The sequence below is a fragment of the Sinohyriopsis cumingii genome, chromosome 19 (assembly GCF_028554795.1).
Source record: "Sinohyriopsis cumingii isolate HCF-2022 chromosome 19, ASM2855479v2, whole genome shotgun sequence".
Lineage (NCBI taxonomy): Eukaryota > Metazoa > Mollusca > Bivalvia > Unionida > Unionidae > Sinohyriopsis > Sinohyriopsis cumingii.
This window is the reverse complement of record NC_142979.1, coordinates 3,735,085-3,759,574: the sequence shown is the minus strand read 5'-3', so window position 1 is coordinate 3,759,574 and position 24,490 is coordinate 3,735,085. Positions and strand designations below refer to the sequence as shown.

Sequence of the window (24,490 nt, the reverse complement as noted above, 5' to 3'; positions counted from 1 at the left end):
TTGCAGCAGGTCAGTGGTATTTTTAAACTGAATATTACTGATATATTGTCATGCTACAGGAAGATGCAAGCAAATATTTTGATATGCATGCAATTTCTTTTCATGAGAAAAATGTTGCCAAATTACATCTGAAATGAGTATGGGCTAATTACCACCAACATTCAGTACATGTTATTACAATTTATTTTATAAAACAAATAATGTCCAGACAACTGCTGAATGGTAAAATGACCATGACTTTTTCCAATTCATTTTACCAATGAGCTACTTTCCTTTTCTTGCAACTATGTGTATTTCTATACAATGGAGGCTTAACTAAAACAGATAAAATAGTATGGAAATTGAGATGGAAGCCTTCATTCACATGACATTTCATTTTTTTAAAAAGTAATTACAAACTTCAAAATCTTTGCTTTTTTTGAATAAGGCATAAATAAAGCTGTCTGGTGATCTGAGGCAAGCTCTAACCCACAAAGATGGGTAATGGCTCTTTGAAAATCAGAATTATGATATCTTAAGATTATATAGAGGTTTTATTGTAAATGCAAATACCACTATAAAAATCAAGGGCTATGTGTACAGCTGCAATTTTTGGAGTTAAATTTTTTGTCTCTTATTATATCTAAGGAGTCATATATTATAACAATATTTTCATTTTATTTTTATTTTCATGACTTTGACCTATTTTATTGAGCTTGCAACAGTAAAAAAACGTATGCAATGAAGGGGAGAACTTTACTGTGTTAAGTATGCTGAGGTCAGGGATGAGTAACTCTTGCTTCTCAAATGCCCCATGGGTGAGATTTTAGTAAATCTTTTCCTGCCCCCTGCAAGTGAAATTACTTTTATGAAACATACTTTTAAAAAATCTGAAAAACAGATAGCAATAAAGGATGTAAATTTGAATCAGTTGTAAATTTATGGAAAAATAAATTGACACGTTAACTTTTTACCCTATCTGAACTCAATTTTTTTTGTCTTTCTCTAATGTACACGAAAGGTTGTAAATGCAAAACTTCAATGTATGAGTGAATCTTAACCATAAAATATGTAAGCATTATGTGATTACTTAATTCAATTTTGCATTATTTATGCAAATCTTGTACAAACCAAACTCCCAAGTAATGTACAAAGTTACATTTGATACCTCTAGAACAATTTTTGACCCAGTAATTTAATATCAGAAACACTTCATTAAAAGCTATGATTTCATGAAAATTTGGTGATGAAGATCGAATATGTTAACTGTAACCAAAATAATGCTAAGTCTCAAAACGAAAAATACATCATAAACAACAAAATCTAACACAAATCAGAACTTAAACTTAGTCTTACTTTCAAATATGAATTTTCTAGACAACATATTGATATTACATATTAATAATTGACAATTACCAACATAATGCCACATAATAAAAATGCAGCTCAAATATCACAGTTTTAAGTGGGCGGACGGACAACTATGTAAACTTTTAAATGAAATGGATATGAATTTTCAAATATTTAATGACATTCTGTGATCATTTTTTTCTCTTGTTTGTTATACATCTTACTTATATGCTCCTATTCATCATACTCTTTAAAAAAAAAACATTCATTTGCTCTTAAATTCAAAATTACAATCAACATCTCATATTTACTGTCTACAGCCATACTTATATGAAGGCTGTGAAACTATTACAGCTGGTTGCATTTTCAAAAATATTTATATTTTAAAAGTTTTCTAGCACACATCTAACAGTTTTATAAATCAGATGTCAACCCAGTCAGCTGTCAGGAAAAGTACTTTGCTGCCCAGCTCAAATTTCAGAGCTCTAGATAAGAATGTAATAAATATGGCATTTTACTCCCTACATTGGAACCAATTGGAATGTTTATTACAGGATTTGGTGCTGATACCTGTTTCATGGGGAGATAACTCTATCCAACTGCCACCTAGGTGGGCAGACAACTTTTAGGTTTTAGCTAAATATTTTTGCCAGGGTGGACTAGATTTGCAAAGTAGTAGTAGAGCTTCGAAGATATTATGATCAGGTAACATATTTGAAGAAGAAACTGCAAAACAAAAACTATTTCAGTGTTTTAATCAACAAGACATTAATGATTCCTTTAAGGACACATGAAAAGGCACAGTAATCTAGACTCATTCACAGTGTGTTTGATTATATGGCTCAGTTCTCTCATGGGTCTAGTACTATTATTTGAAACATGTACCAACATCAAGTACTTGTATTAATAGTATGGTTTATATTGATGAAACATGTTATCATAAAGCATGGACTGTGATTGAGGCAGCAGCAATATATACAAACATCATGGCAATAAATGCTTTAAATTAAATGTGTTTTGAATAATTTTAATGCATTTAAAGACTGCTTTATGCATTTTTTTAAAAATCTGCCCATGTAACATGATGCATATCCAGAGCCCTGTATACAATAACAAAGGCATATGTTTAGCATTATGATGGCCCTTTTAAATTCTGATGAGACAACACTGATTATTCCCTTTCGAGAAATATTTTATAGTGATGTTTTCACAAAATGTATAGCATGTCATAACGGCATGTAGGAGCCAATTGGTTTGGAAAGCACAAATTCAAAGCTTGAGAAAAAAATTGATTTTTCACTAGCATCCAACTGAAATATGTCCTCAAAAGTAACATAATTTGTAATTGGTAAAAATTAAACCTGAAACTGAAACTTAAGTTTTATAATCTCTGGTCAAGGGCTACCTAAATGCCCAGACCCAGTATTCTGGTAGCCCACTGGGCATCAAATTGGTCATAACCTGCTTGCAATACTTTGTGTTAGCCCTGTCATAAAAGATTCACAGTAATGGCATGTGAAATGAAAATTCACACTTTTATCTAACAAGATCTATACACAATTAAACTTTCATATACCCTGGACTTTGATATAAATTAAGTTTCCTGTATTACTTGTAAATGTTGCCAAATCCTACATAAAACCATTATTGGTAAAAGCCAGTAACAGATTTTATTGAATAAATAAATAACAACCACTTTACATATGTGCAAAAGAACAAAATATCAGTGAGAACAATCTGCTTGAAGTAGAAGACTATTCTGTACCACAAACCATATAAAATAAATATGGACTAGACTGGTAATATATCAATTCCCCATGAAACATGCAAAATTCTGCACTGATACTACATATACATTTTTCAGCAAACTTAATCAGTACTAATTGGATCTGTGTGTGTGTGTGTGTGTGTGTGTGTGTCTGTGTAGAAAGAATATTATCATACATGCTAGAATTTATAATGCATCTCTGAGAAATGAACCAGGGTCCTCAAGTTATGGCACATACTATCTTGCCTATACAAACCAACCTCCATACCGTCCCAATTATGCACTTATCCCCAAAAATGATGGAACTTAGTCCAGAATATATGCATTCACTTGTTTAGCAACCCAAACATTAACTCTCCTGAAACACTATTATTCTAAATTCTTTAGAGAGAAATCAAATATATATATACTCACAAATGAAAGCTTCAGGAAACAAGAGATGAAAATTAATTTATAAACTATTTGTGGTTCAGCTTTTTTTTCTTCTTCTGCAGAATCAGTGAGTGACCTTGATTTTATCTGGTACAATGATTCTGCATGCAGTCTCCACTTACTAATCATAACAATTAGCCTTGGATTTCTATGATATCAATGACCTCCACTTACTAATCATAACAATTAGCCTTGGATTTCTATGATATCAATGACCTCCACTTACTAATCATATGATATCAATGACCTCCACTTAATAATTATAACAATTAGCCTTGGATTTCTATGATATCAATGACCTCCACTTACTAATTATAACAATTAGCCTTGGATTTCTATGATATCAATGACCTCCACTTACTAATTATAACAATTAGCCTTGGATTTCTATGATATCAATGACCTCCACTTACTAATCATAACAATTAGCCTTGGATTTCTATGATATCAATGACCTCCACTTACTAATCATAACAATTAGCCTTGGATTTCTATGATATCAATGACCTCCACTTACTAATTATAACAATTAGCCTTGGATTTCTATGATATCAATGACCTCCACTTACTAATTATAACAATTAGCCTTGGATTTCTATGATATCAATGACCTCCACTTACTAATTATAACAATTAGCCTTGGATTTCTATGATATCAATGACCTCCACTTACTAATTATAACAATTAGCCTTGGATTTCTATGATATCAATGACCTCCACTTACTAATTATAACAATTAGCCTTGGATTTCTATGACATCAATGACCTCCACTTACTAATCATAACAATTAGCCTTGGATTTCTATGATATCAATGACCTCCACTTACTAATTATAACAATTAGCCTTGGATTTCTATGATATCAATGACCTCCACTTACTAATTATAACAATTAGCCTTGGATTTCTATGACATCAATGACCTCCACTTACTAATTATAACAATTAGCCTTGGATTTCTATGACATCAATGACCTCCACTTACTAATTATAACAATTAGCCTTGGATTTCTATGATATCAATGACCTCCACTTACTAATCATAACAATTAGCCTTGGATTTCTATGACATCAATGACCTCCACTTATTAATCATAACAATTAGCCTTGGATTTAGCCTTGGATTTCTATGACATCAATGACCTCCACTTACTAATTGTAACAATTAGCCTTGGATTTCTATGACATCAATGACCTCCACTTACTAATCGTAACAATTAGCCTTGGATTTCTATGACATCAATGACCTCCACTTACTAATCATAACAATTAGCCTTGGATTTCTATGACATCAATGACCTCCACTTACTAATAATAACAATTAGCCTTGGATTTCTATGACATCAATGACCTCCACTTACTAATAATAACAATTAGCCTTGGATTTCTATGACATCAATGACCTCCACTTACTAATCATAACAATTAGCCTTGGATTTCTATGACATCAATGACCTCCACTTACTAATCATAACAATTAGCCTTGGATTTCTATGACATCAATGACCTCCACTTACTAATTATAACAATTAGCCTTGGATTTCTATGATATCAATGACCTCCATTCTTTAGTCCTAAATACTGCCCTGTAATAATTTATGGTCTTAAACATCTTACATGCTATTCGACAAAAAAATAAAAACATGGAATAAGATACTGTGAAGACAAATCCTCCCTTGAAATGTAAACCACTTCTGAATGGCTCCAATTCACAGCAGGCTCATTGTACAGTAGTAGGTCCTTGAAATGTTCATTCCAGACACAATGAAGAGATGATGTATGAAGTCTTGACATTACACATCATAATGTTCTAACCATCTGGAGCACAGTTGGAGCAGATCTAGCATCTAATTTACACTATTATCACCTAATGGAACCCTGGGATCCATAAACCTGCCGCTGTCTACTGTTCAAGGCTTGGTGCTGGTAAATTTCACCATCTAAATGTGCCAATTCTTGCTTAAGTTTTTCATTCATATCCCTTATTGCATCTGTACCTGGAAAAAAGGAGATAAACTTCATGACAATGAAAGTGATTACCATCAAAACTTCTGCATCACAATTAAAAGCAAAATCTAATTTTAAAGTTAGATTCTATCGTAGAAATTTGAAAGAATAAAAATTTGCATAATATAATGTAGTCTAATGTAGTCACTATAATAAGACATGTAGATCAATGTAATCTACTTTAAATGACTACTAATGTTTTAAAAAGGACTACATCTATCAAGTTTCATGACTGTACAAGCAACAGTATTAAAAAGATATTGTCATGACAGGAGAATGGATAGAAAGTTAATACAACAAATTCATGGCAGGGCAATCACTGGAGTAACCCTGCCACCAGGAGTCTTTAGGATCACAACTACTGCATGCCTGGAGCAAGGATAGAAAGTTAATACAACAGAGTCATGGCAGGGCAATCAATGGAGTAACCCTGCCACCAGGAGTCTTTAGGATCATTACTACTGCATGCCCTGTAACATAATCAAATCAGTAAATATCAGTTATAACAGGAATGGAAAGCTAATACAATAGATTCATGGAAGGGCAATCTCTGGAGTAACCCTGCCACCAGGAGTCTTTAGGATCACAACTATTGCATGCCTGGAGTAAGGATAGAAAGTTAATACAATAGTTTCATGGCAAAGCTATCAGTGGAGTCACCCTGCCACCAGAAGTCAGTAGGATCATTACTACTGCATACCCTGTAACATCATCGGATCAGTAAATATCAATGATAACGTCCATTTTATGGCTATCACTTGAGTTGATAAAGTGATTCTTCTGCTGTTTGTGAGTACTACATGAAATTAATCAAAATGAAAGCCTCATATGATTTCACAAGTGTATATATGGTTGTATGTGTGTGTGTGTGTTCTTGGATTTTTATTGTAGCTTTTAAAAAAATTTCAGTCATATCACTATGATTTCTGCAGCGTGACAGTTTATAGTGGTGTCCAGCACTGGGGCATCAAGCTGCAGACATGTAGCATGAAGTCCCACCCAGTCACATTATCCTGACACCAGGCCAACTAGTCCTAACACTAGAATATGGTTGCAAAAGTTTCAAAGAGAAGCAGTTATGTGTTGAAATATAACAATGACACCTATGGGCATTATAATGACAAATGCAATGACAACAACAAAGCTGACAGAGAAATATTATAATGTTGAACAGAGTCTATTCTAGAACAGAAAATTTTGAGGGTAAATTCCTCCCTTGATCTGAAAATAAGAATAAAGTGAATGGCACTTTATACACATCTGCTTCATTTTTAATATTCCTCTATGTGGTCCTTGTAGGGGCATATAATTATAAGCCTGGCCCATATGTATTACAAATCATATTATTATAAGCCTGGCCCATGTTTATTACAAGGCATATTATTATCAGCCTGGCCCATGTTTTTTGCAAGGCATATAATTATAGCCTGGGCCATGTTTATTACAAGGCATATTATTATAAGCATGGCCCATGTTTATTACAAGGCATATACTTACAAGCCTGGTCCATGTTATTACAAGGCATATTATTATCAGCCTGGCCCATGTTTTTTGCAAGGCATATAATTATAGCCTGGTCTATGTTTATTACAAGGCATATAATTATAAGCCTGGCCCATGTTTATTACAAGGCATATTATTATAAGCCTGGTCCATGTTTATTACAAGGCACATAATTATAAGTCTGGCCCATGTTTATTACAAGGCATATTATTATCAGCCTGGCCCACGTTTATTACATGGCATATAATTATAAGCCTGGTCCATGTTTATTACAAGGCATATTATTATCAACCTGGCCCATGTTTATTACAAGGAATATTATTATCAGACTGGCCCATGTGTATTACAAGGCATATAATTATAAGCCTGGCCCATGTTTATTACAATGCATATTATTATAAGTCTGGCCCATGTTTAGTACAAGGCATATAATTATAAGCCTGGCCCATGTTTATTACAAGGCATATTATTATAAGCCTGGTCCATGTTTATTACAAGGCATATTATTATAAGCATGGCCCATGTTTATTACAAGGCATATTATTATAAGCCTGGCCCATGTTTATTACAAGGCATATAATTATAAGCCTGGTCTATGTTTATTACAAGGCATATACTTATAAGCCTGGTCCATGTTTATTACAAGGCATATAGTTATAAGCCTGGTCCATGTTTATTACAAGGCATACAATTATAAGCCTGGTCCATGTTTATTACAAGGCATATAATTATAAGCCTGGCCCATGTTTATTACAAGGCATATAATTATAAGCCTGGTCTATGTTTATTACAAGGCATATTATTATAAGCTTGGGCCATGTTATTACAAGGCATATAATTATAAGCCTGGCCCATGTTTATTACAAGGCATATAATTATAAGCCTGGTCCATGTTTATTACAAGGCATATAATTATAAGCCTGGTCCATGTTTATTACAAGGCATATAATTATAAGCCTGGTCCATGTTTATTACAAGGCATATTATTATAAGCCTGGCCCATGTTTAGTACAAGGCATATAATTATAAGCCTGGCCCATGTTTATTACAAGGCATATAATTATAAGCCTGGTCCATGTTTATCACAAGGCATATAATTATAAGCCTGGTCCATGTTTATTACAAGGCATATAATTATAAGCCTGGCCCATGTTTATTACAAGGCATATAATTATAAGCCTGGTCCATGTTTATTACAAGGCATATAATTATAAGCCTGGTCCATGTTTATTACAAGGCATATAATTATAAGCCTGGCCCATGTTTATTACAATGCATATTATTATAAGCCTGGCCCATGTTTAGTACAAGGCATATTATTATCAGCCTGGCCCATACTTATTACAAGGCATATTATTATAAGCCTGGTCCATGTTTATTACAAGGAATATTATTATAAGCCTGGTCCATGTTTATTACAAGGAATATAATTATAAGCCTGGCCCATGTTTATTACAAGGCATATTATTATCAGCCTGGCCCATACTTATTACAAGGCATATAATTATAGCCTAGGCCATGTTTATTACAAGGAATATAATTATAAGCCTGGTCCATGTTTATTACAAGGCATATTATTATAAGCCTGGCCCATGTTTATTACAAGGAATATAATTATAAGCCTGGTCCATGTTTATTACAAGGCATATTATTATAAGCCTGGCCCATGTTTATAACAAGGAATATTATTATAAGCCTGGTCCATGTTTATTACAAGGAATATTATTATAAGCTTGGGCCATGTTTATTACAAGGAATATAATTATAAGCCTGGCCCATGTTTATTACAAGGCATATTATTATCAGCCTGGCCCATACTTATTACAAGGCATATAATTATAGCCTGGGCCATGTTTATTACAAGGAATATAATTATAAGCCTGGTCCATGTTTATTACAAGGCATATTATTATAAGCCTGGCCCATGTTTATTACAAGGAATATTATTATAAAGCCTGGCCCATGTTTAGTACAAGGCATATTATTATCAGCCTGGCCCATACTTATTACAAGGCATATTATTATAAGCCTGGTCCATGTTTATTACAAGGCATATTATTATAAGCCTGGCCCATGTTTATTACAAGGCATATTATTATAAGCCTGGTCCATGTTTATTAATCCCCAATGTTGGCAGTAGTAGGGTATAGTTCACTCTGGTGACTACTACCCAATGGGTCTCAATGACCTTGACCAAGGTGTGTCAACCCCTACCAATGTAAAATTGAAATGTCAGCTTAAAAGAAACTCAGATTGCAACAAAATAGGAATACTTTAAATCTGTATTAAACAATTAATGTTAAGTATTAAATTACATGTATACTGGCATGCTTAAAACATACAATCCTACAATCATCTTTCCCACCATGCCACACATTTAAGTCCATCAAAAAAAGACCGCAAAGTCATGGTATTTATCTATGGCTGATGCCCTACATCTCCGGTTTGGAATTTTTTATTCAGCATATTTTACCACGATCACATTTACACCCCAGGTCATTTTGCTTCTTGTCTTCTCATCCCCAAAATGTGATGTTCCAAATGGTTATTTCAAATCCATTATAAATAATAATAAATGTAATAATCGATACCATAATTTTCCATTTTCTACCTATTCACTTTGTGAAATTTTGTTATGCGATTACTTTGCTCCAATAGAGACCACGTGTTTGGTTTAATCAGAGACATGTCTATAACTGAATTCACTGTCTCCAGCAACATAATCAAACAAGTATTAGTTACTTACTACAAAAACAACAATATGTGTGTATGTGTTTTGCATTTTTAACGTAGCTTTAGCAAATTTTCCCCTCATATCGCTATGATGCCTGCAGTGTGACAGTTTATAGTGATGTCTAGCACTTGGGCATCATACCAAAGACATGTAGCATGATGTTCCACCCAGTCACATTATCCTGATACCAGGCCAACTAGTCTTAACACTAACCTCTTAATGTTGAGCACCTAGCCAGAGAGCTGCCAGTACCATTTTTAAAAGTCTCTGATATGACTTGGCCAAGATTCGAACCCACCACTTCCCGCATCAGAGGTGGACGCTCTAACTACTAGGCCGCCAGAGCAGTCCATAAACAACAATACTAATCAACAAGGCTAAATGCCCTTGAAAGCAAACCTAACTTCTCTGTTTATGAAATGAAATAGCTTGGGATAACAACAAAAAAAAACTATGGGTGAACTGACCTGCAAGTGAAAACAACCTTAATTTCGTTGAGTCACAATCTTCACTGACTGATCATTTTGAGATCTTTTCTCAACTTTCTCAGATAAATCATGGCTGTCAGCTGACATGATTTCTGTTTGGTCAATAAGCAACTGGTTCCCAATTATAGCATCGACAAAAAAGGCCAAGACTGCTCTGACTGAATTGCTTTCAAGATGCAAAAACTAAGATTTTTCCAAAGAATTATAGCTGACTGCAAATAATCCAATACCAGCATTTTTCTTCAAGAAAGAACCATGATGATGGCTTATATCCATGTCTGATGAATTTATAAGCAACTGGGTGTTCCAGCTGCAATGCACGTTGGGATGAGTTGTTGGTCTTGCCAGCTGATGGCTTGAACACCTACAGCTGGAAGTTAATCTCTGAACTGGCTGTCATTTTTGTGCTCAAATCCATCTTCATATATTCCAATCATTTCCCAGAGTGGAATTATTCTAATTATTGACATGATCCCTTACAATGGCAATCATGATAAAAAATACTAAAATAGAAGGTCTGTTAAATTCAACAGAAATAATATTTTTATAAAAATTCTGCAAAAAAAGCCATTATAAGCATCTGTTTAGTATACTATATGATCAAATACTGGTGTTCAAGCTGTCATTTGCATATATAAAAGTTTTATCTGAAAAATCCTAATCTGATAAAATTGATTGTCAATGGAATGATCTGCAGTTAAAAATAGATAGGTATGATTCCACCAAAATCAGAATGGTTGGCATATCTGCTAATGTCATTTTAGATATAGGTTATTTTCTTGGAATATTGTTACAGACCTTGCATCTACAGTAAAACCTGATGTAAAAAAGGAGATCTAATATATTTCTAGATCTTACAAACATGCTAGGCAATCTCAAACATCATCACAGTTGGTTATGCAAACAAAATATTGTGGATATTTTCCAGTTCTTGGCCAGGGTATTTTATTAGCATAATAAAGAGTATTGATTCCAGTAATTAGCTGCTGTGACAAACCATGAATTATCCCAATGTAAAGATGTAATAATTATTCCTGTTCTTAATAAAACTTTAAAAATTTGCTGGTCCCTAGAGGTCTGTTACAAAGGAATCCCAAAGTGACAGTAACTTCCTGCAGTGATAAACTATGTACAATTAGCAGAAATGCAAACCTATCAGAATCTTTTATTCTGCTTAAATTAATCTTCCATGAAACTTACTAGAACTCTGAGATGACCTTCTACTATCCAGTCTGTTTGCTGAGTCTGAAAGATAAAATGTTTATGAAGATTATGGAATTGATTTCAAAAAGGGAAATAATCCCTGTACCTACTTTACCCAGCTTATGCAGATAAATACATATTTCAATATACATGCACCACTTAACATTTAATTAGGATATTTAATAACTAAGAAGACTGAATACAATTAACAAAATCGTATTAGGCAGAACATTTAGAGAAAAACAATCAAACAAATTATATACAAATGCAATATATTTCAGTTGAATATGAATGGATATTGTAATGACTTCGGTTATTATAGATAGTAGAGAAATATCACGAGCTCAGACTAAATTGTATTTTTAAGATGTGTCACTTTATGGTATTTAATTCTGTGTATCACACATAGCAAAATGAATTCTAAACTGTTATTACTGTGGCCAAATTTCTTCTTTTCAGGAAAAGTAAAGTAGTCTAGTCAAAGTATGAAAATGAAAAACTTTCTATAAAACTAGATGAAAACATCAGTTGTGTTAGTGACTGCAAAATATCTTTTATCCCATAATGTGATACTTGGTAGTTTGCAATCGCTAAAAGAAACTTAAATAGATTACACACCATACTGAATGTAATGCTTATACAGTGTACAAGCCATATTAAGCAAATCCTCTTTTGATCAAAACTCCCCCAAATTGTATTCCTGACAGAGCATACATTTCCATGCCCTATAAGATGAAAGCAGGGGCTAAAACCCACCTAGAACATCTTGATTTTCTTGGCTGTATGTCTGATGTCTCATTACCATCTAACTTTACAAATTGTATCAGTCTCAAAATTGAATCTAACAGGCTTTATGCAATCATAACCATATTGGAATAGATAATGCACCTGTGTGTGTGTGTAAATATATATATATATATATATATATATATATATATATATATATATATATATATATATATATATATATACACACACACACAAAATGCAGTCTGGCATTTCTGTGCAACTAAGGTTTCAATCACCAATACTGAAGCAAAATGCATACCAAATTTGACCAACTGACGGAAAAAACAAACTGCAATGCTTACCATTTGAAAAAAGGCAATTGTCACCAGAATATTCTGTTCAAAACAATATTAATTTTGGACACACCGGATACCACCCCTGTGTTTTCATGACTCGCGATATGTTGGCCTACTCTGCACATACCATTGAAAAGATGTAATGTTAATTAATCCGGCTATGGAAATGAAATGTATTACTTTGGGCTGTGTCTGTCAGCATTTCGGTGAGCAATTAAGTCAGGTTTGTAGACGTTTTTACAAAATTCAACGTAGCAGTGCCAATAAATGGCTACAGATATTAAGGAAACTAAACTGATCGTGTAAAAGAATTAGTGAAGTTCAACATTTTATAAAAACAATCAGCTATTATGTTGAAGAGAACCAACAATGAATAGGATGTAATGTGTTTACAACTTCTCGCTTATGGAGAAAAAAAATGACTAAAGAATTTAGAAACAGACTATAAGCTAGGGAATTTCTTGAGAATCCATTCTAGTGTCAAGTTGACATGCTGTATAGCAGACAATAAAATGTGTGGGACAACTTCTTGTAAAATTAGAAACTTGAATTAAAATGCAGCCTTGTTTTAATGTATACATTTCCATCTTTTATATGATGTATTTATTTTATGATTCTAAAAGATACATAGTAAATAGGATTTTCTGGGTCACAAGTTCAAGATGGTCATGGAATGGGTCTTCATGTTGACATTTAAAAATTACATTTTCATATGCAATTAGGGTAGAAATGTGGGATATTTTTGTACACTTCATGAATATCACTTCCTTAAGAAATGGACGATCGTTCTTTCTTGATACAAATTGGATATTCAACTAAAAATCAACATGTAATCCAATGTTTACAGGAATGTCGCATCATTGTGAAGAAGTACCAAACACGCAGAATTGGCTGAAATGGTGGTATATATATATATATATATATATATATATATATATATATATATATATATATGATCCAAACATTGTTTATGTTGTCATCATTATGCACTATTAAGAAGGGCTCTGAGCTCATAAAATGTTCAAAAAGGGTAATTTTTAAAAATGTATTATAAATAAAGTGCAGAATACAAGCATTACAGTGAATATGGTACTTTACTGGCTAAAGAGAGGGCATAAAATAATAAAGACTAATTTCCCATTGTTATTTGTGAAAAGGAAATAAATTTAACAGAAAAAAGGATATGTGCGTGTGAAACAATTTAGCTAACTAATCAAACACTGAGGGGACAAAACACACACAAAATCAATACCATGAGTGGCACATTATACTTTCACCCATGTTTAACAGTTCTCTATGTTGATTACCTAAACATTTGTACAGAAAACCAATTCTCTTTCAGCTACAGTGACCTTGATCTTTGATCTTTTGACCCACAAATTAATGAGCATCTTCCGAACTCAAGTGTATGCCATCCATAAAGTTCTGTCCAGGTTTGTGATGTAAAACTAATGTTTTTGTGAAATTATAATTTCTTCATTCAGTCAATGACTTTGGTCTTTGACCTTTTGACCCATAATCCACAGGATTCTCATTCATTACCCCAAGTACAAGCCAACAACAAGATTTCATCCAGGTTTCTGAAATAACGTTATTATGCATAACCAGCTTCCTACTTTACATCACAGTAAATGTCACCTTGAGCATTTGACCCAAATATCAATAGGGTTATTATCTACCCAAAATGCAAGTCAATCACAAAATTTGACAATTGTAGATGGTGGACAACTTTAGCTACAGTACTGTGCTGGAACAGAATTGGCAGCATACAGATATATGGACAGATTGATAGATATATGGACAGATGTGACAGATATATGACAGATATATGGACAGATATCATTAAAACAATAGCGACATCTTACAGAGGGCTTTAAAAAAATACAAAACAAAACACACAAATCTCTACGGATTCTGGACAAAATTTACGTAAGTTACATCTACTGGCATCAGAACAGTTCGAGGCCTAATTTACAATGATCACATACTTATTCATCCCCAGACAATACAGTTTAACTCTAAAGACAAACAATATCCACAACCACTACATCAATTTCAGCACTACAATGGCAATTCACAATATGTGCATTAGCCTGGGTTACAGACTGTAAAATCTATCACTGGTAGCAAGAATCCTTCTTTTTTTATAGTTCTTTTATGTTTGTTTTTCATCAGAATAATCATTACTAATCAAGTGGTCACTGTTACCAATGATTATGTATATCTCAGTGTTGTCACGATATGGTCAATCGTAGGGATACTGGGTCCTACTCGTATTTATAGGTTACTGCATTTGTATGGGAAAATATGAACGAGTTTTCGGAATGAATACTGCACGAACTTGTGAGTGCAGTATATCCTTCTGACAAAACGAGTTCATATTTTCCCATACAAATGCAGTAACCTTTTTATTATATGCTCATTTTTTATTCTACCTAAGGTTTAATTATATAAACAAAATACACTACAAGAAACAACGTAAATGAATGAATGCCATATTCCAAACTAAATACACAAGCGCAGAGTTGACATTACAAAATGACATCATTATTAATGCGCACATAGCTCCACCCAGATAAATTTGAACTTAGTCGCGCAGTTAATATAACTTTCGAAAGAAAATGGCGTGTCTAGTTAAAATTGAAATTTGCAGTCATATTGTGAATGAATGCGCATTGCAACAACTTTTCCATTTGATCTGGAGTGAATATATTTTGGTATATTGTTTCGATTTGAGGAAAGTTTGTGATTTTGGTCTGGATTCATCTGTGCAAATTATACATGAAATACATCAGATTGAAGTGGCGCGGGAGAAGGTTGTTTACGTCTGCAAATGTGTTTCTGTTTCTGTCACTGAATGTTTGAAATCATAACGTGGGAAAAAATATGAAGTCTTTCAATTGCAATTTTCAAAAAGATGCTATGGAATTTAATGTGTATTTCATTTTGAGTGCAGTAAGGAGGATGCAATTGCACTTATCATCGAAATTACAGCACACTTTCGAAATGTGTAATCTAGATTGAAAACCTATGACATGGCTCATGTAATTCGGATTTGCAGAATTAAGAAAAAACATTTTGAGGAAATTCAGGATGTAAAACTGTAAGTTTATTTTACTTTGCCATTCTTATCACCAGCTAAAGAAAACAGTTATATGCCTTGTTATTTGTAGGGACCTAATCCGTCATTTATATAAGGTAGCTAGCCTAAATCCGTAACATTGTATCAACGCAAAATGTCAAGACAGCTGGGGTTTTTTGCAGTCCAGGAAACATGTTTTAGTTCATTCAGAAACAAATTTAAACAATCACAACGTAAAGAGCCTCTTACGCGAGTGTACATGATTTGTTTACAAATCAAAAGTGCTGGCGTCTGAGTCCATTGTTTATTTACAAAAGAAAGTAGTTCCTTTATTCACGTGAATGCTATATGTGTTCAATATCAGGGAATACTGAACGATTCTCACAATGTAAAGTTAACAGGGAAAAAAATGAGCATATAATAAATATGGGTTCTAGCTACAATAAGGCTAAGTGCAAGAATAATCTACATGTACTTAGACTGGTTTATGATAGAAACTAGAAACACAATAAGCACACCTACAAAATTTCAGATATTGGTAACCAGCCTTTTTTTAAAATAAAAACGGTATAAGCGGTCATCGTTATAGGGATTAAATAAAGGTCGGTGGAGTTTATCTCCATTTTTCCAATGCTATTGTTCATTACAGTGTTGAAATGCATATTTTGCCAAGACATCGCCATCATTGATTGCGTTCAGCAGCTGGTCACTCAAGATAGAGTGTTCATATAATAAAATCGATCCATGCATGACAGGTGGTCACTCATGACAAAGTGTTTATATAATAAAATCGATCCATGCATGACAGGTGGTCATTCATGACAGAGTGTTTATATAATAAAATCGATCCATGCATTACGATTGTGGTTGGAAATGACAGGTGGTCGCTCATAACAGGTTTTACTGTACATGAGCCATTCAAAAGCTTTTCATAAGAAGAAGAAAAAAAATCATTAATAAAAACTGCCATAATTACTGGACATCTAAATACTCTCACTTTATGAAGTCAAAAATATCTTATGATTTTTAATATTAGATTCACTATCAAACCACGTGGTTAATAATTTATATTTTCACCCAATTATATAAAAAAATAAAAAAATAAAACCGATCTTTACACAAAGCATGCTCATGCAATGTTAATGAAATCATTAGAAAAAATGAAGTATTTAAATGCACTCGGTCATTATACCTTTGTGATGGTAATCTAGAACTCATTTTACTTCAAAAGTCCCCAAAATCCATTACTGAAGTTTTAAGTAATAAAATTTATTCATAAACTGATTTACTATAGATATCTTTATCTGATAATAAGCCCCTCCTGAAATGTTTGATAAATCTAGTACGCTGGCCCCTGGTCTTATACTGGGAGAAATACTGCAAATTATTTATAAATGGCAAAGTACTGTGGTAATATGAACAACCATAATTGTTTTACTTTCTGGAAATGACTTTATAGCCATGGAGCAGGAAGGTGTAACTTTCAAAAGAAAATTAATGCAAATATGCACAAATGTTCTACTTCAAACTTGATCTAAATGCAAATTTTGTTTCATGTTCCTTCATATATAAAATATTTCTTTTCATTCACAAAGACTTATAATGCACATCAAGAAAGAATTTCAGTGCAACAAACAATGTTTTGCAAAAGAGATAACAATTAGAGATGAATGTGAGATAACTGTGCATGTACAAGTAACTTGTTTTAAAAAAAAGCAGTTTAAATAGGAAAAGCAAAAGTGATAAATTTGTATAAATGTATAAAAACTTTAACCAATAAAAAGCCCCACCCACCCACCATTTCAAACAAAATAAAGAAACAGAGCAGGTGCCCTTTAATTGACTTTACATTGTTTCATTCATAAAAGAAAATATTTGGAGGCTAGACTATAATATGCCTATTCAAGACAATGTGAACACCATCACAACATGAATGTAAAAGTCAATACTGTAAAGTGATGAAGGACATCAAAGTGAAGTAACAACATTCTGTTTATACACTGATTGTCATCCCTTACCATCAAATACCTTCAAACTGAAGGTGCTACCATGTTGTTAAAAAAAAAACAAGGAATAATGTTTTAAAACATAATGACCTAAAATCATGAAATCTACCTGAACATTTTTTATTTTCTTTAAAAAAACATCTTTAAATGTCTGTAAATTGTATTGCCTTAATATATTATTTAAAAAATCACATGGATATAAAGCTAGTGTTCCATCAAGCTTTGTCTCACCTGTGTTTGTGTGCTGATGTATCTCACAGTATTTTGTAAAAACTTTTTAATTTTAACATAAAGCCTTAATGTTGACACATTCATTGCTTCTGGGAAAAGTTATAATGATGCTGTATGAAACAGTGTACACCACCAGCACATTATGTGATTCCATACTATAACATGACTTTCTCCTGCTAAACTATCAAAATGGTTTTAAATGAGAAATCTTTATCTACAAATATATTAAAAAAGTGGTTTGTTCAATGTGGATAATGATTATTTATAAATTAGTTGACAAATCTTTTAGAAAATGTAAGAATGGCTAAATGCTTAGAAAGTGTGGCAATGTTAGGTACCGACTATTCAAAAGCAAATACAGTGTGAATAGTATTAGCAATGTGTATGAATTTTTAGAACCATTTTTGTAGTTGAAAAATATTGTTTAAAAAATATTAATAAAAATTCATTAGGAGTATTGTAGCTAAAGTGTACATTACTTTTCAAAACTTTCACAGTTATCTCAATTTGGAGTTAGTGCAATGTAAGTAAATTTTCCAACATTTGAAAGCAAAAGACAGGTGTTAAATTTTAAAAGGCAATGATTTCTAGCAAAGAGAACTTGAATTTGTCTCAAGTATTGAAATTAATCAAGTATCATTTAATTCAAAACTTATTTTCTTTTTATTAATCATTATACTCAGTAAAAAATATACATAAAGATTTTGAAATGCATGCATGAAGGATACCTAAGAACTTGCTTGTAGTAAATCTAGGACCTTGTTTGGCTGCTAAAATAAATTTTGAATGTGAAATAATTAGATAAAAGGTTTATGTACATTATGAATTTATAAGTCACCTACTGTATATACTTGCTTACATGTACAACTGTATAATGTGATTGCAGATCTGGGTCTGTGCAGTTTCTTTGGCGTAATCAGAATAACAAACAACACAGTCCCTAATCTGCTGATACATTGTGCTATAGAAAATCAGGATCTTTGTTATTTACAGTTTGACTCAACATATAAGTGAACATATATGTTATGTAAAAACTTTTCAGCTCTCAATTAATTATGAAAGAAATGTGACTATATAAGGTGGACCTTGGCGAAATGAACCACTAGGATGACTATAAAAGTATCAAAGTATTCCAATCACAATTTGAATAACTAGTCTGCATGTCAAAGTATTCCAATCACAATTTGAATAACTAGTCTGCATGTCAAAGTATTCCAATCACAATTTAAATAACTAGTCTGCATGTCAAAGTATTCCAATCACAATCTGAGTAACTAGTCTGCATATCAAAATATTCCAGTCACAATTTGAATAACTAGTCTGCATGTCTGATAGAATTAAATTTAATGCTGACACGTAAGTCTTGGTCTGATGAATAGATGGGCCGGGTTTATATATTTACCTTACAACAGATAATACACCCAATACATTTAACAATTTTTGACAAAAATTCACTAAACGTATCTTTGACAATAAGCCCATGCATCCCAATCATTTCAAAAAATGTAGAAAAGCATGGAACAAAGACCAAATCTAAATAAAAGTGAAAAGTTGCTGGAATATCAGTAGAATAAATTTTACAGACTATCGAACAAAAAAGTCTACTGACACACTTCTAGGGGATGGGAATTCAGCTCTAGACACTAGGTCAATCCAAGCTAGAATACTTAATGTGAATGCCTCAAATCGCGTAAATCTGAAACGCTTTGGGCCTTTGAGCGATCCCAGTTACGATAGCTGTTACGTTTAGTTTCAATATCAAGATATGTTCGAGGAGAGGAGACAGCATGGCCATATCCCATCCTAGATTCTGCAGGAAGTCAGGTGGTTGCAAGAGATATAAGGCGCAAAGAAAGATTACATTCAGATAGAACACAGAATTATCTTTTTAAAATAAAAAGTTCAATACTAACTTTTATGTATAATCCAGACAAAATTACAGATTTTTCATTAAATTTTGTTATAATTGTACTAAAGACAATTCATCTGTAAACATTAGGAATTTCACACCTTGATAGAGTATTCAAATAAATAATAACATAGTAAGATTAGAATGCAAAATGGTATTGGGGGAACACCATGTGTTTGGTTGAAGGAATTACTGTTATCGAAGTAATAAACATTTATTGAACCTAATGAAAATGGTGTAAAATATCTGTATCGCCTTTTCACTTTATGAAAAACAAAAAGAAATAATCAAGTGGCGGCAAGGGATAAAAAGCACAAAAATATGTAATAATGATTATAACAAATGCATTGAACTTGTTTTATAAGTAAGGTCAATGGAGCTAATTAATTATAAGATTATCCTTTATACTATTGTTTCATGGAATTTATGTATGATCATTCATCACACTACTAACCTTGTTTAACAGGACTGGGTGGACCTTGGTGAAAGGGACCACTAGGATGACCACCTGGATGACCATTTACAAGCTCATGGGGACTGCAAACATATATATTTTTATTTATGTTTTATTATATAAAGTGTGAAATATATAAAATTATTGGCAAAAACCTTTTTCATATGTTTTCATTTCTATCATGCTGCCAGGCAAAATGGGCACTGAAAAATTGTGTAAACTTCACCTGCTTCTATAGCAAAAGTCATACAGAACATATTGGCACATTTACTCATCTTAAATTCAATATAAACTGTTCTTTTAAAAATGTAATACTAATTTTGTTTAACCAAAATCTATTCAATGCTGATTACTGAATACTCTGCATATTAATTGTCATCAACAAACTTCCAGAAGAAAATTAGCTATGGACCTTTACATTGGTGGCCAGGTACTAATCTGGGTCAGGAAAAGAGCAGGTCAAGTCTAATTGATATAATATAGGTTAGTACAAATTTGTTTGTTTTTATGTGTAGCTTTTCACTGTGAAATTACAGTGCATGACATTCAATATGGATTGAACCAGATCACACCTTTAAACTGATCTTGTCCAAAAATGTCCATGTACTTTAACATTAATTTTGATGTTCTTCTCAGGGCATGTAAATAATAACTGTCCAAAGGATTATGGATGTATGAGGATCCAGATAAAGTGAATTACTGCCATTTAAAGGTATGAAGAGTCAAATTCTAAAAAATGACACCATTACTGAAATATCTGGCGTTGAAATCCTACATGAGCTGTACGACTTTTCCTATAGGAGGAAAGTGTAAACAACTTCACCCTGTCACTTTTTGTAGTTGTACACCAAGTGACAGTATATGATCCCTAGCCAAGTAGTTAATGTTATAGCCCCAGGTGAAATGTACTGCATGTGGCCTTAGTAGGTGTTCATATCAATGGTGCCAACAAAACAAATTCTTGCACATTCACAGGAATGTGTTTTAACAGCTGTTTGACCATTAACTCTTTTCTCTGCAAGATACTGCTGCCCAATTCGCACAAATTATCATTTGAAGGTGAAAATCATACCAACTTGTGTCTCAAAACTAAAACATTTATATGTAAATAATAATTTTAATTTTAATTATAGATTCAGTGGAAGACCTTTCTAAATATACACTGTGAAGAGTTTAACTGCCATGCTTGCATTATTATCTTCAAAAAAATCAGTCTAAAACAATAAGTGAACCTGCCATGGGGTAATAATGGTAGACATTACTGTATATTTGATGTACCTCTTCATGAAACCTGACTGTTGTAATTCACTGGACATATAAATTAAGGAAAATATACGATTTACAGAAAGAAAAGTCTAAATATTATGCTATAAAAGATGCTGTAAAAACAAAACAAAGCAGCAAAGCAAATAATATCCAACCAATACACGACATTATTACAAGTATGTAGAGAAATATAAAAAACTATAAATTTGCAATCTGACCTAGGGACTGTTGTAGCAAAGCTAGAAAGTGAGTATTTATATTAGGAAAATCCCTGCTTCTAAAAATGGATGCACCACAATGCTTCAGTTCATCATCAATGAATAACCAAAATAATGGAGTACCTAGATTATATCACTGTAATAAAAAAATAGGTATAAATAGTCATTCAACTGCTGCTAGAAAAAGCAATTTAATTTCTAAACTTTTAAAAACTTCACCAAAAGATGACAATCCCCAAAAATCACATTTAATTTATAATGAACTCCCTAAACATGTACATGTAGTTGTAAAGTGATGCTTCTCATCAGTGATCACTGTGGTTTGAATGGATGAACACTACAGTGTGAAGACACCTGTATATGTGCTCTCATTTTAACAGGGTTGTTTCAAACTAATTTACAAACGTTTTTGACTGCCATTTTCAACTTAATTTTTAGAAATCAAAAAAATTAAATTTGTTGTTTAAGTGGCAGTTGATTAACTAATTTTACCTATTCATAATTAATACAATCTAGGTACTCCTGTCAGTTCAAATTAATTACAATGTATAGTTTCTGCTTGGCTCTTTTGAAATCATATTGCCAAAATATACTGTATAATAACCCTCCATCCAAACACACACACCTTCAAGGAGAAAAAGACTTCACCTGATTGTGATATATTCATACACTTACAAATTGTGTTCATATTATGTATTACAAATACAAACAAATTCAATTTTCAAAAGAAAATAGTGGAATATTTTAGTTCAAACCAATGCACACTTCCTATGGCTTTATAAAATATATTCAGCATTCTCATATTTGACTGACATGTGATTATCAAATAAAATCTGTCACAGCTGTATTAATTATCCATGAAATTACATGTTCAATAACTGTCCATTTTTTCTGGCAAAAATGTAAGGGAGATATAAATTATCAGACTTATTTTGAACATAAAATAAGAAATAAATATAAGAACCTTTAACTATCAAAATATATTCAAATGTTTTTAATGATGAACACTAAATTAGTGAGGGCTATTGATGACTTCCTTCCTATCCACTGATAAGTGGAAACCGTTACTCTACACAATGACAGCTATATTGACTGATTTCAGGAACTTAGTAATTAATTAATATCGTCATACAATTATAAAGAGAAATAAAGAATTTGAACTGGCACTTGCCTGGCAAATTTTCTGAAAACAATGATTTTTGTAGTTTTCTCTCATATAAATATTTATTCAAATATCAACAGAACTACAAAGACATGATCAACACTATAAAGATGAATACGAAAGTACAACACATCCCTCTTAATTAAACAAAATTTACAGGATAAAAGTACTATCAGTTTTTGTTTGCTGAAACTTTTCTCAGTGTTTGCTATGTGAGTTTGGAATCATTCTTAAAATTACTGATTGTTTCCCGACACAATTTTTAAAAAAATCAGAATCTTCGAAATTTTTGTTGCACTACCCTTGCTGAATTCAATGAGTACCAACCATAACTGCTGTGTCTTTCAAATAGACCCTGCTCACTATCTTTGATGCATTAGAATGTATCGCTTTCACATACAAAAACTTATGATGTCAGTTTACTTTGACCTGCTAAACTTCAAAAGGACATAATGAATGGCAGTCAACTGTGGTGCTCTTTACTAAAGCATTCTGCTGAGTATCAAGAAATCTTATGACAGCTGTTGAAGACTTTAAACAATATACTCCCAAGAAGTGTGCATTACAGAATTTGTTCTAACATATACCAGAAGCCTACTTTTTTTGTTGCAAACAGTAGAACTTCGATTATCCAGCACCCGATTAACCGTCAGCCTCTGTTAACCATCAGGGCATTGAACATCAAAATATTAAAAACAGGTACATGTACATATGTATATATTATCATTTTCTGATGACCCGGTGTATTGTATAATACTTTTAATGTACATATTCTATTATCCATCTATTCTCATATCCGTCATGGTATCAGTCCCGCACCCTGGCGGATAATCAAAGTTCTAGTGTACTTAAAAATTTATTTGCCATTTATGGCAAGATCACTTCCAAGAATTAAAGTCTCAATATACATATTTTGATAATGAATGCTGAGAAAGATCGACAAAATGTTCTCATAATGTTCACATGATCTGGAAATTAAAAAATGTAATAGATACACTTTTAAAATAGGTCTACCATACCATAAACCTATTTTGAGTGGGAGGCCTACATACTACAGCTACTACTAACCTCTGTCGTGCTATGGGCTCTGAAAGTCTGTGTGGTGGTTTCAGTGGCTGTTGTCCACTTCTAGGCTGCTGTGGTGATGGCTTGCCTCGCCCTGTGGGGCTCATATACCCCTGTGGTGGAGAGCCAGAATAGACTGGATCCCTAAGAGGCAAATCCTGAGGGGGCTATTGCAGAGAAGGATTAGGTCATCAGTGCATGCTACTTTACTAGGGATGAAATAATGTGCAAGTTAGGAAACAAATAAACACTTTAAAAAATACATTCTGCTGTGCAAGAACCATATCAAAGTTGAAGGTGGGTATGTTTCTTTGTCTTTTTACATATATTTTATTTATAATAGCTTTTAACTAGTCCAACCAATTCCATGCAAATTTACAAAACAACCCTTCAGGAACCTATGTTTCTTATTTTAGCAGCACTGATGTTAAAATTTAGTTTCATAAGAAGTCTTCATATTTGATAGGGTTAAAATTTAGTTTCCTAAAATGTCTTCACATTTTAAAGGGTTAAAATTTAATTTCATAAGAAGTCTTTATATTTTATAG

General features: G+C 32.6%; 1 protein-coding gene across 1 annotated transcript in view; it reads right to left on the bottom strand.

The window, feature by feature from the left end:
- Nucleotides 1–4,654: 4,654 nt before the first annotated feature.
- Nucleotides 4,655–24,490, bottom strand: part of LOC149775071 (uncharacterized) — a 95,083-nt gene continuing 75,247 nt past the window's right edge. The window contains exons 11-14 of the mRNA XM_089944335.1: nt 23,946–24,109; nt 20,232–20,314; nt 11,462–11,506; nt 4,655–5,526 (exon numbers count right to left, since the gene is read on the bottom strand). Coding sequence (XP_089800461.1) covers nt 5,393–5,526; nt 11,462–11,506; nt 20,232–20,314; nt 23,946–24,109 — 426 coding nt within the window. The 3' untranslated portion in view covers nt 4,655–5,392. The remainder of the gene's footprint in view (nt 5,527–11,461; nt 11,507–20,231; nt 20,315–23,945; nt 24,110–24,490) is intronic.